General features: G+C 40.8%; 1 protein-coding gene across 1 annotated transcript; it reads left to right on the top strand.

The window, feature by feature from the left end:
* The first annotated feature begins 1,409 nt into the window (after nt 1-1,409).
* On the top strand, nt 1,410-12,639 carry si:ch211-69b7.6 (neuroblast differentiation-associated protein AHNAK). Its single transcript, XM_067497676.1, has 5 exons — nt 1,410-1,552; nt 3,484-3,540; nt 3,644-3,764; nt 4,273-4,445; nt 4,795-12,639. Exons 2-5 carry the CDS (start codon nt 3,538-3,540, stop codon nt 11,710-11,712), a joined length of 7,215 nt encoding a protein of 2,404 aa, XP_067353777.1. The 5' UTR covers nt 1,410-1,552; nt 3,484-3,537; the 3' UTR covers nt 11,713-12,639.
* Nucleotides 12,640-12,707: the final 68 nt, after the last annotated feature.

A 12,707-nucleotide genomic window follows, 5' to 3' on the forward strand; every position in this document is an offset into this window, starting at 1 on the left:
ATGATGAAAAAAATGGGAGCTTTTATTTTCATTTTATTTTGTTAAAAATGAATATTGTTATGTAAGACCCCAAGTCCAGGGGTTATGATAATGGTTATTAGCTCAATGGCTGACGTCTTCTAACAATAGTCAAATCTTTGCCACTGAGACTTTTTGTGTTGTGCAATGTTTTTCAATGAAGACACATCAGATTTTTATTTCAAAGCAGAGACAATATTTTCACCATTAATTGGTGGTTTTCACTTTAGAAATTGTTGACTGTTATCATTGGCAGCGAGTCACAAAGAGGATTCAGTTTCCTCACCGCGTCAATGTTTGTTTCTTGTCACTGTTTTTATTCACCCTGTCTATCTGCTTTTCAGCTGTCATTTGTTTCATTATTTATTTAATATACAGACTATTTTCTCAGTTTATAGATTTATTACTTGCTCTGTTAATGATCAGAAAACCATCAAAATGCCTGTTTTAAAATTCTATAGCTCAACACAACGATGATCTATTGATTTGACAGAACAAAAATCCATAGATATTATTTTAAAAAGCTGAAAATGTCACATTTCCGAAGCATTTCGGCTTTTGAAATACTGTACTGTAAGTCCGTTTTCTTTCTAGTGACAGATTCCAGCTCTAATGTAAATGAAATTTAAAAGCAATAAGGTTTTGGCTGCTAAATTCATTAGTGTCACGTTGAACAACTCCGCTCAGTTCACGTGCAGCATAATACTGTGTGTCATGTATTAAACACACTCACATCTTTTTGCTCTTGTCCACAAAAACTTTAAAAATAATACAACGACTTTTTAGTTATTTAAGAGCTTCATAGTGAAAAAATAATGACTTCTAATCGGGTGTTTTATTGTTATGAACACTGTTGCCATGACTGTTTTCTCCAGCAGTTTTGCCTAAGAACACTGGTAACGTCACAGCCCATTGGAGCCGTACGTTTCCAGGTACAGTAGGTTTTTGTAATGACTCTTTTCTCTTTTCTTCCAGATTCACATGGACAGCAGTCTTTGTCACCAACCTGCTCCTGGAACCAGAGTGACTCATGCAGTGAACGCCTGCCGCTCCCTTGGCTCAGCACAGCGTTTTTCACATGTTAACCCTCGTGCTGTCAGAGGGGAGTGTTTGGTTTAGGTTTTGGTTTTGTGTTTTTTCCCTCTGTCTCCCGAAGGTCAAAGTTCAGACTGGGTTTAAAATGTGTGCGTTTACAGTGCAGATGTCTGAATGTGGGGACACAGGCCTAATTTGAGTTAGTGTTTGCATGTATGTGATCCACAGGTGTGTGCTCGTTAAGGTGTGTTTTACATGAGGTGTGCAATGTGAATATCTGAGTGGGTTTTTTTTTTTTCTGTCACCAGTTTATGGAGGCGGGACGTTTGAGGTGGAACCTGTTTGTCTGCTTGAAGTCTAGTATTCCTGCATCTGACTGGGCGCCTCTCCTCAGTCGCAGCCTGCGGAGCAAACAGTATGGACTGATAACTCTGCACTGAAGCCTGAAACAACACATAAAACCGTATCAGCTCCAACACCTGCTTGATGCATCCCTGAGGTGAGTTGCATCATTAAGTTTCCCAGCTGTGACCTGCCTCCTTGAGGTGGTGGATTTTGAGTGATCGTGGACAGTTTTTCAGGTTTCAGATGCTGTCATTCAGGTAGTTTCTGTGGAGCCAGTAGTCCTGGAATATATTCACACACAAGGTTAATTTACTCCTGGGGTTGTATTTTTTTCTTTCTCGTGCAGCAAAACAAAAAAGGATTTATTTTAAAATTGTGTATTAAATGCTCAAATACTGTTCAGTAATATGTTTCTCAGTGTGTTTGTGCTTGATGTGTGTGTATTCTTACTATTTCAAACCACAAATCATCTGCTGCTTCCAACTTGCATCACATCTATAATGTGAGCCAAGCTAAATAATAAATATGCTCATAATATATTATGAAATAACACAGGATAAACTCTGTTGTGCTCCTGCTGACCGAACGTTTAGTAACTGCAGACGTGCACTTTGACTCACCTGCAGAATGTTTAATGTGTAACTATTTAAAGCCGTAAATCAGCTGCTCCGATGTCATTTGGAAGTGTGTGTAACGTCACCTAAACGCCAAATTCGGGTTCGTAAATAAGGAGAGTTGCTACCGCTGAGCTCCATTGTAGATTTTCAGATAAAAATGACAAAATGTTTGCTGAGAACTTGCAGATTTATCGTGTTTGAATGGCTGTTAAGTGCGATTTTACAAAAATCTGTTTCAACTTCCCACTTTAGTTTGTCTATGAAGGGATTAACACTGTCATTATGAGATACTCTTATTCAGTTTTTTAGTAAATGTCACATCATAATATCATATTTTTGTATTTATGTAGCCTGATCAGCCTGTGTGTCTATTGCTGTGATGTATTTCTGACGCCGTGGAAATGACGGAGATTGTGCGTTTGTCTGTATTAAGTCACGTATTAAAATCCAAATGTATACAATTCTTTGATTACGTGCACCGAAGGCAGCTCATTCATGCAACTCATCTTTGTACATTATGTCATGGAGTTGTGATAGAACATCACTGGAGTTCTGCCAGGATTTCTAAGCTAAAAACAGTGGGTGTGATCACTTTTACATTGTGTGCTTTTAAAAAGGAAACACCCAAAAACAGAACACTGGTTCGCCGTAGTCTCGATAAACCTGTTATGCAGTTTTCTAAGTTATGACCCAAGATGCCCGAGGGCATAACTCAAATACCTGGGAGATGCACCTGCTGACTTGGGCATCACTCATGTAGATGCTGACGCCCTCTTGCTTGCAGCCTCGGTGGTTTAATATTAAGTGAGGATTTTCATACTGGTCTAAATTAACTCCTAATACACTGACGTGAATAAAAGGCAAACAGCAAAATTGTTTCGGCTACTGAGACGTTCCTTTTAGAAGGCAAACCACTCGGCTTTGCCTCTGTTGACTCTTGCAACACTGACGATGATAAAATAAAACAGCACAAAGGGTTTTTAAGAAAGCTTTTATTTGAATAGCCAGCAAATATATTTTCCTTCACCTGAAACATTCTTTTACAGATCTGCTTCGTATTGCTGTGAAGTTGTGAAAGGACTGAATTCTGTAATGGGTGTGTGTTCATGTGCAGCCTTGGAAAAAAAATAGTTTCCCAGTGGAAGTTTATCTTTTGTGCCGAGGGTTGGCCAGTGTTTCCTATGTGGAAATCAACCTCGTCTTTAGGATCTTCAGTCTGGATTGTCAGTTGCCAAATCACCAGTTTCCTTCCCTCACTGGTTTAACCGGATTCAAACAGTGTCACTACATCATGACAAAAGCCGTCTGCTGGATTTTCCAGATTTATCCGTTTCACAGAACACCAGCAACTGTTTAGTTTTGATTTGTTTCATTAACTTTAACCTGTTAGAAGCTGCACAAAAAACTGCTGTGTGTCATTGTAAAAGGTGGGAAATCTGTATGATCAGCAATTTATTTTCTCCTGCAGGTTTAATCCAAAGGGAGTTTTCAAGGCAAGTTTGACAGGAACGACACACGAATCATGGTACGAAACCTTAGCATAACATTTGAAGCTTGTAACGGTTAAATGTTGGTCGCATATTACTTTAAAAGACTATAAACACTTTATTAAATGTCTTTGCCCGCAGCTGTCACATCGCAGGGGAAGGAGCCTCTCTGAGGCACTGACCCTGGAGCAATCGGACGAGGGGGGGCTGGTCATTTCCAGCGTCAACAACAGCTCCTCTGCCAATCAGGGATTGAGGAAAGGTATGATACTGGATGTTCTTTTTTTTTTCCTCATTGCTTTTGGTTATTTTCAAAGCAAGACATAATTCTATCTTAGCTCGTGGAGCTTAAATAGATGTTCAGCGCAAGAACACACCTTCCAAGTTCAAGGAAATCATGGTACACTTGGTTCTTGTCCATGTTTGTGTTAACACTATATTTTTTAGACTGAGTGAGCAGAAGAAACATTGCATAATGTTACAGCCCTGCAGCAATTCACTGCTTCAGATGTGTTGGTTGTGTATGTTGCAATTAGGTGACAGTGTTGAATAGTATAAAACTGAAAGCTTTGTCTGAAATTACAGGGATGCTGTAATTTCTCCTGTCACTCGGGGTGAAGGAAAAAAAGACAGCTAACAGTTTGGGAGGTTTGCTTTGGGGATTAATCAGAGTTTCCTGTTGTAAATGCAGTTCCTCCTCCTCTAAGGCTGCTCTTTACGTAATACGACAAGCCGCTGTTTTATGGAAATGCTCAAAATGTATTTTTCAGGGGATGAAGTTTTGGGGGCAACAATCAATTTTGACAAACTGTCAAAAGACGACGTAATGAAAGTACTGAAGCTGATGGAACCGTATGATGACAAGGTCCAAGTCCTTACCAGGAACAATCTGAGCAAAAGCCTCGAAAATCTGGACGTGAAGTCTGCCAAGACTCCGGAGACGGTAGGTGGATTAGAGATAATCCAATGCATCGTTTTCTTATTTCTTCATGCCGCTGTAGTCCACCACACAACTGACCTTTGATTAAATATGCAGTTTGCTTTCTAAATGTTTGAATGGTGGAACTATCAAAACAACATTTTTATGGTTTACCTGTAATTGAAAGGGCATTTATTCTTCTAGTGCCTGTGGAATGTTCAAGAGATGTCCCATGTTGCAGTTGTTGCAGTATGATGGTTGTTATGGAAACTGGGCCAAAATTGATCCCGTCTCCAACTGCTAGAGAATCATTTCAGAAACCAATGATATTACCGTTCTGTTCTAATAACCAAATTGTGGTTGATATTTCTAGATGCTGAAGGATTCCTACAGCAAACTCTACACGGCCAAAATCAAGAGGTTTATGAAGGGTGGCTTGGTTGGGAACGATGTGGGGGATTTGAACAGCATGAGTCCTACACAGTTGCCACGTCGCGGAGTTGACTTTGGAATTCTGAAAACCAAGACTCAAAGCAGCAATGCTAACGCTGATCCAGAATCTGATGATGAATGGTTTGAAGCTACGGATGATGCCGGCAATCTGAACCTTCCACCGATGGGTCTTGGCTGGAGTGGTACTTCTGTCAGTGGGACTCAGGCAGTGGAGCTTGATGGTCCCTCAGGCAAACTCAATCTCAAACATTCCAAGAAACTGAAAATGCCAGATTTAAATCTGGACGATCCTTCTAGTCTGGCTGAATCACCCAAGTTGAGGCTGTCTGGGAACTCCCCTGACTTTGACCTAGAAATGCCAGATCCTTATGGGTCAAAACCTAAATTACATGGACTGGACATTGACATGCCATCAGGTAAAGCGAATGTGCCACCTAAAAAACCAAAGATTGTTCTTAAATCTCCAGACTTAGATGTGAATGCTTCACCTGGTGTCAAAACACCAAATTCAGGTGGTATCAAAATGCCAACTGGAAAATACGAGGCACCTACGTTTACCATGCCCAGTTTTGATTTACCAGAAATTAAAGTTCCTGGTTTTAATGGAGACATAGAAGGATCAAATTTTGGACTGACAGGACCAAAGGTGAAGGGGCTTGATGGTGGAATTGATACTCCTCATATGGACTCACCAAACATGAACCTTAAAGCTCCAAAGCTAAATGTGAACACTCCAGACGTCAACATTGGTTCACCCAAAGCAAAGCTGAAGATGCCTAAAATGAAAATGCCTAAATTTGGCGTTCCAAGCCTAAAGGGACCTGAACTTGATGGCAACTTAGATGGTCCAGGTGTAGATATAAATACACCCAATGTCAACCTCAAAGGCCCTAATGCTGACTTAGACGTTGATATTAATGCTCCTTCTGGCAAATTCAAAAAGCCAAAGTTAAACCTGCCTAATATGGGCCTCTCTGGTCCAAAGTTAGATGGCCCGAACCTCAACCTTAGGTCACCTGACCTAAATCTCTCTGGCCCAAACCTCAGTGGTGGATTAGATGCACCAGACATAAATATGCCCAAGGTTGACCTTAAAAGCCCAAAGCTGGACCTCAATAGTCCAGATGTCAATTTAAACATGCCATCAGGTGGACTGAAAACTCCAGACCTTAAGTCCCCAAAGCTAAATTTTAACACTCCAGATGTCAACATTGGTTCACCCAAAGCAAAGCTGAAGATGCCTAAAATGAAAATGCCTAAATTTGGCGTTCCAAGCCTAAAGGGACCTGAACTTGATGGCAACTTAGATGGTCCAGGTGTAGATATAAATACACCCAATGTCAACCTCAAAGGCCCTAATGCTGACTTAGACGTTGATATTAATGCTCCTTCTGGCAAATTCAAAAAGCCAAAGTTAAACCTGCCTAATATGGGCCTCTCTGGTCCAAAGTTAGATGGCCCGAACCTCAACCTTAGGTCACCTGACCTAAATCTCTCTGGCCCAAACCTCAGTGGTGGATTAGATGCACCAGACATAAATATGCCCAAGGTTGACCTTAAAAGCCCAAAGCTGGACCTCAATAGTCCAGATGTCAATTTAAACATGCCATCAGGTGGACTGAAAACTCCAGACCTTAAGTCCCCAAAGCTAAATTTTAACACTCCAGATGTCAACATTGGTTCACCCAAAGCAAAGCTGAAGATGCCTAAAATGAAAATGCCTAAATTTGGCGTTCCAAGCCTAAAGGGACCTGAACTTGATGGCAACTTAGATGGTCCAGGTGTAGATATAAATACACCCAATGTCAACCTCAAAGGCCCTAATGCTGACTTAGACGTTGATATTAATGCTCCTTCTGGCAAATTCAAAAAGCCAAAGTTAAACCTGCCTAATATGGGCCTCTCTGGTCCAAAGTTAGATGGCCCGAACCTCAACCTTAGGTCACCTGACCTAAATCTCTCTGGCCCAAACCTCAGTGGTGGATTAGATGCACCAGACATAAATATGCCCAAGGTTGACCTTAAAAGCCCAAAGCTGGACCTCAATAGTCCAGATGTCAATTTAAACATGCCCTCAGGTGGACTGAAAACTCCAGACCTTAAGGCTCCAAAGCTAAATGTGAACACTCCAGACGTCAACATTGGTTCACCCAAAGCAAAGCTGAAGATGCCTAAAATGAAAATGCCTAAATTTGGCGTTCCAAGCTTAAAGGGACCTAAAGTTGATGGCAAATTAGATGTTCCAGATGTAGATATAAATACACCCAATGTCAACCTCAAAGGCCCTAATGCTGACTTAGATGTTGATATTAATGCTCCTTCTGGCAAATTCAAAAAGCCAAAGTTAAACCTGCCTAATATGGGCCTCTCTGGTCCAAAGTTAGATGGCCCGAACCTCAACCTTAGGTCACCTGACCTAAATCTCTCTGGCCCAAACCTCAGTGGTGGATTAGATGCACCAGACATAAATATGCCCAAGGTTGACCTTAAAAGCCCAAAGCTGGACCTCAATAGTCCAGATGTCAATTTAAACATGCCATCAGGTGGACTGAAAACTCCAGACCTTAAGTCCCCAAAGCTAAATTTTAACACTCCAGATGTCAACATTGGTTCACCCAAAGCAAAGCTGAAGATGCCTAAAATGAAAATGCCTAAATTTGGCGTTCCAAGCCTAAAGGGACCTGAACTTGATGGCAACTTAGATGGTCCAGGTGTAGATATAAATACACCCAATGTCAACCTCAAAGGCCCTAATGCTGACTTAGACGTTGATATTAATGCTCCTTCTGGCAAATTCAAAAAGCCAAAGTTAAACCTGCCTAATATGGGCCTCTCTGGTCCAAAGTTAGATGGCCCGAACCTCAACCTTAGGTCACCTGACCTAAATCTCTCTGGCCCAAACCTCAGTGGTGGATTAGATGCACCAGACATAAATATGCCCAAGGTTGACCTTAAAAGCCCAAAGCTGGACCTCAATAGTCCAGATGTCAATTTAAACATGCCATCAGGTGGACTGAAAACTCCAGACCTTAAGTCCCCAAAGCTAAATTTTAACACTCCAGATGTCAACATTGGTTCACCCAAAGCAAAGCTGAAGATGCCTAAAATGAAAATGCCTAAATTTGGCGTTCCAAGCCTAAAGGGACCTGAACTTGATGGCAACTTAGATGGTCCAGGTGTAGATATAAATACACCCAATGTCAACCTCAAAGGCCCTAATGCTGACTTAGACGTTGATATTAATGCTCCTTCTGGCAAATTCAAAAAGCCAAAGTTAAACCTGCCTAATATGGGCCTCTCTGGTCCAAAGTTAGATGGCCCGAACCTCAACCTTAGGTCACCTGACCTAAATCTCTCTGGCCCAAACCTCAGTGGTGGATTAGATGCACCAGACATAAATATGCCCAAGGTTGACCTTAAAAGCCCAAAGCTGGACCTCAATAGTCCAGATGTCAATTTAGACATGCCATCAGGTAAATTGAAGATGCCAACACTGGCAAAACCAAAAGCAGATATTCATGGTCCAAACTTTGATATTGATGGTCCCTCTGGAAACTTGGGAATGCCTAACTTTAATCTTCCTGGTACATTGCCAAAAGGAGCAAATTTGGATCTAAACACACATCTGAATTCACCAGATTTGAGCTTAAAAGCTCCAAAGATAAAAGGTGGAATCCATGCTCCTGATGTGGACTTGCCAAACATGAACCTTAAATCTCCTAAGATGGATATTAACGCTCCAGATGGCAACATCGGTTCATCCAAAGGAAAATTTAAACTCCCTAAACTCAAGATGCCAAAATTTGGTGTTCCAAGTGTAAAAGGACCTAAGATTGATGGAAACATAGATCGTCCAGATGTACATGCACCCAATGTTAAGCTTAAAGGTCCTAAAGCTGATGTAGAAATGCCAGATTTTGACATTTCTGGTCCATCTGGAAATTTCAAAAAGCCAAACTTGAATATGCCTAATCTGGGCCTTTCTGGTCCGAAGTTACATGGCCCTAACCTTGACCTCAAATCACCTAAACTTGATCTCTCTGGCCCAAACCTAAGTGGTGGTATAAATGGACCAGACATAAATATGCCAAAGGTTGACCTCAAAACCCCAAAGCTGGACCTCAAATCTCCAAGTGCCAATTTAGACATGCCATCAGGCAAACTGAAAATGCCAGACCTTCATAGTCCAGACTGGGATGTTAACTCTCCCTCAGGGAAATTAAAGTTCCCTGAATTTAATCTCTCAGGAAAACCAAAAGGTCCAAATTTGGACATGAACGCAGATCTGAATGCACCAGATTTGAGTCTCAAATCTCCTAAGATAAGGGGTGGAATTGATGCCCCTGATGTAAACATGCCAAACATGAACATTAAAGCTCCAAAGCTAAATGTGAACGCTCCAGATGTTAACATTGGTTCACCCAAAGCAAAGATGAAGATGCCTAAAATGAAAATGCCTAAATTCAGCTTCCCAAGTCGGAAGGGACCAGAAATTGATGGAAAGCTTGATGTTCCAGATGTTGATGTCTCTGGTCCATCTGGGAAACTTAAAACGCCACACCTGAACATGCCTAATTTTAGTCTTTCTGGTTCAAAGTTACATGGCCCGAACTTGGATCTCAAATCACCTGATCTAGATCTCTCTGGGCCCCATCTCAGTGGTGGAATAAATGGACCAGACATAAATATGCCAAAGGTTGACCTTAAAACCCCAAAGCTGGACCTCAAATCTCCAAGTGCCAATTTAGACATGCCATCAGGCAAACTGAAAATGCCAGACCTTCATAGTCCAGACTGGGATGTTAACTCTCCCTCAGGGAAATTAAAGTTTCCTGAATTTAATCTTTCAGGAAAACCAAAAGGTCCAAATTTGGACATGAACACAGATCTAAATGCACCAGATTTGAGTCTCAAAGCTCCTAAGATAAGGGGTGGAATTGATGCCCCTGATGTAGACTTGCCAAACATGAACCTTAAATCTCCTAAGTTAGATGTTAACGCTCCAGGTGTCAACATTGATTCCCCCAAAGGTAAATTTAAAGCGCCGAAGCTCAAGATGCCAAAATTTACCGTTCCAAGTCTTAAAGGACCTGAAATTGATGGGAACTTAGAGGGTCCAGATGTTCATATAAATAAACCCAACTTCAACCTTAAAGGTCCTAAAGCTGATGTAGAAATGCCAGATGTTGACATTTCTGGTCCATCTGGAAAATTCAAAAAGCCAAACTTGAACCTGCCTAATTTGGGCTTCTCTGGTCCAAAGTTAGATGGCCCTAACCTTGACCTCAAATCACCTAAACTTGATCTCTCTGGCCCAAACCTAAGTGGTGGTATAAATGGACCAGACATAAATATGCCAAAGGTTGACCTTAAAACCCCAAAGCTGGACCTTGAAACTCCAAATGCCAATTTAGACATGCCATCAGGCAAACTGAAAATGCCAGACCTTCATAGTCCAGACTGGGATCTTAATGCTCCCTCAGGCAAATTAAAATTGCCTAAATTTAATGTTTCAGGTACTTCACCAAAAGGACCAAATTTGGACATCGACGCAGATCTGAATTCACCCAATCTAAATCTCAAAGCTCCAAAGACAATAAACGCGGCAGATGTCAACACTGGCTCGTCCAGTGCAAAGATGAAAATGCCCAAATTCAAACAACCCAAAATTAACTCACCAAACATTAAAGGAGCTGATTTTGAAGGCAGTTTAGATGGACCAGACTTTGACGTTGGTTCTCCCAGTGTCAACCTCAAAGGGGCAAAACCTGGTTTTGCAATGCCAAATGGTGGTTTTAGCAGCCCAAAATTTAAAAAGCCGCATTTAAGAATACCGGATGTGGGGTTTTCTGGTCCAAAGTTAGATGCTCCTCACCTCGAGTCACCAGATGTTAATGGAAAATTACCCAAAGGACCAAATTTAAACCTAAAAGCACCAGATTTGAATCTGAAAGCCCCAAAGGTGAAGGGTGGGGTCACTGCTGCCGATTTGGACTTTAAACTTTCTAATGCAAAGCTCCAAAAGCCTCATGTTAAAATGCCAAAAGGCGCCAATGTTGACATAAATGGAGACTTAGAGGGAACTGACTTGAATATTCCAAATTGGGATATTAATGGTCCAGATGGAAAATTAAAAATGCCAAAGTTAGAGACTCCAGATCTCAGTCTCTCTATGCCAAAGGCAAAAAAGCCAGACATTAATCTGTCAGCACCTAACATGCAAAGTCCTGGTATGCCAGATCTTGACATTGATGGTCCTTCACTAAATTTCAAAGGACCTTCTTATAAGAATCGCAGATCAGATATGACGGGTGGAAATGTGAAAATACCTGAACTCAATGCAGATGGAGATGTTCGACTCCCTGATGCAAAGTCAGCTCGGGCCAAAGGACGGTCCAGTTTCCCTGTGGTTGATGCGGATTTAGGGAACATGGATTTCAACCATCCAGACCTCAACATTGATGATTTCACCGGGAAGGATCATGTGCCTAGAGCCCGAGGGTCCACTCAGCTCCAGCTGCCCCAAAACCATGAACAGGTGATCTCCCCGTCAGGCGTTAACGTTGACGTAAAGAACCCGAGACACAGCAGAAAGGTGCCGTCTGCAGTTAATGCACAACTGCCCAACTTTTCACAAGATTCAGGAATACGAGTACCTGACAGCTCAGATGAATACTTAGTCACAGTTTTTCCCACACAGGCACAAAATCCAAAAATGCCAAACCGCAAGTATAACACACTTGGAGGTCTTGAATTTAATTCAAGAAACTTGGACCTTGAAGTTCCTGATGAAAAGGACCTGAGAGGCTCCACGTTCTTTTTCTCCAATCTTGTCTAGGTTTTAAACCACTTCTGCTGCCACAGCTGGTAGGGTCACCATTTCTTTCATGATGCGTTTTGTATTGGGTTGTATTTATTTTGGCCTAAACGGTTGTATGTTCCTGTATGGTTTTTATGAAATGCATAGCCTTGTAATGATGCAAACCCACATTACAATGCTCCATTGTTGCACTTATTGTATTTGTAATGTTAATTATTTCATACTTTATAACTGTAAATGTTTGTACTACACAATACTTACTTGAAACGTAGGTTTTCTTTCAATGTACCTTAACCTCACTATTCTGTTATGGCACCCAAAGGCTCCAAAATCGTACAAATTACTACTGCTGTTGAATGTTTTAACATTTGGTTACTGATTGAGTGTTTTGACATGTCCAAAGTTTTGTTATCTACTGTAGTTTTAGCTGGATATTAAAATATCCAACGTTTTGAATTGTTCAAGTTATATTGTATATTTGTTCCTATGAAACACCCACTACATTGTTTGTTAGTTGGAGATGTAAATACATTTTTATTAAAGTGTTATAACACTTTTTAAAATAATAAATATATGTTTACAGTATATAACAAATGCTGAAAGTATTTAAGATTAATGTAAAGTAAACGTTGACATTTTCACTGGAACACCCTAAAAGGACTTACAGGTTTGTGGGTCTAAAGGAATTGAGATGAGCTCTTTGCAGCTTCCCACTCACCGGAAAATACAAAAAGAACAACTTTTCTCTTTTATCTGTCACTGGCATCGTGTGAAACTGAAATATTTAATACTTTGCTTTTTTGGCTTGTGTCTTAAACCTTCCCAGTAAAGTTACTTTGAATAAAACATTAAGTGTATAAATTTATTGTCATAAAGAAAACACTTCATATTGTTATAATATTTTACTAAAATGCTAAATAAATAAATAAACAGCGAACAAATCTTTTTGTGTTTTGCCGTTAATAATTGCGAATTTCTCCAGGCGCTCGGTGAGCGTCACTGTGCGCTGCTTA

Source organism: Channa argus, chromosome 3 (genome assembly GCF_033026475.1).
Source record: "Channa argus isolate prfri chromosome 3, Channa argus male v1.0, whole genome shotgun sequence".
NCBI classification, from domain to species: domain Eukaryota; kingdom Metazoa; phylum Chordata; class Actinopteri; order Anabantiformes; family Channidae; genus Channa; species Channa argus.

Excerpts from the sequence above, each read along its gene's own strand:
- si:ch211-69b7.6 (XM_067497676.1), top strand. Across the intron at positions 3,765-4,272 it reads CAATCAGGGATTGAGGAAAG|GGGATGAAGTTTTGGGGGCA; the intron begins GTATGATACTGG and ends TGTATTTTTCAG. Across the intron at positions 4,446-4,794 it reads CTGCCAAGACTCCGGAGACG|ATGCTGAAGGATTCCTACAG; the intron begins GTAGGTGGATTA and ends TGATATTTCTAG.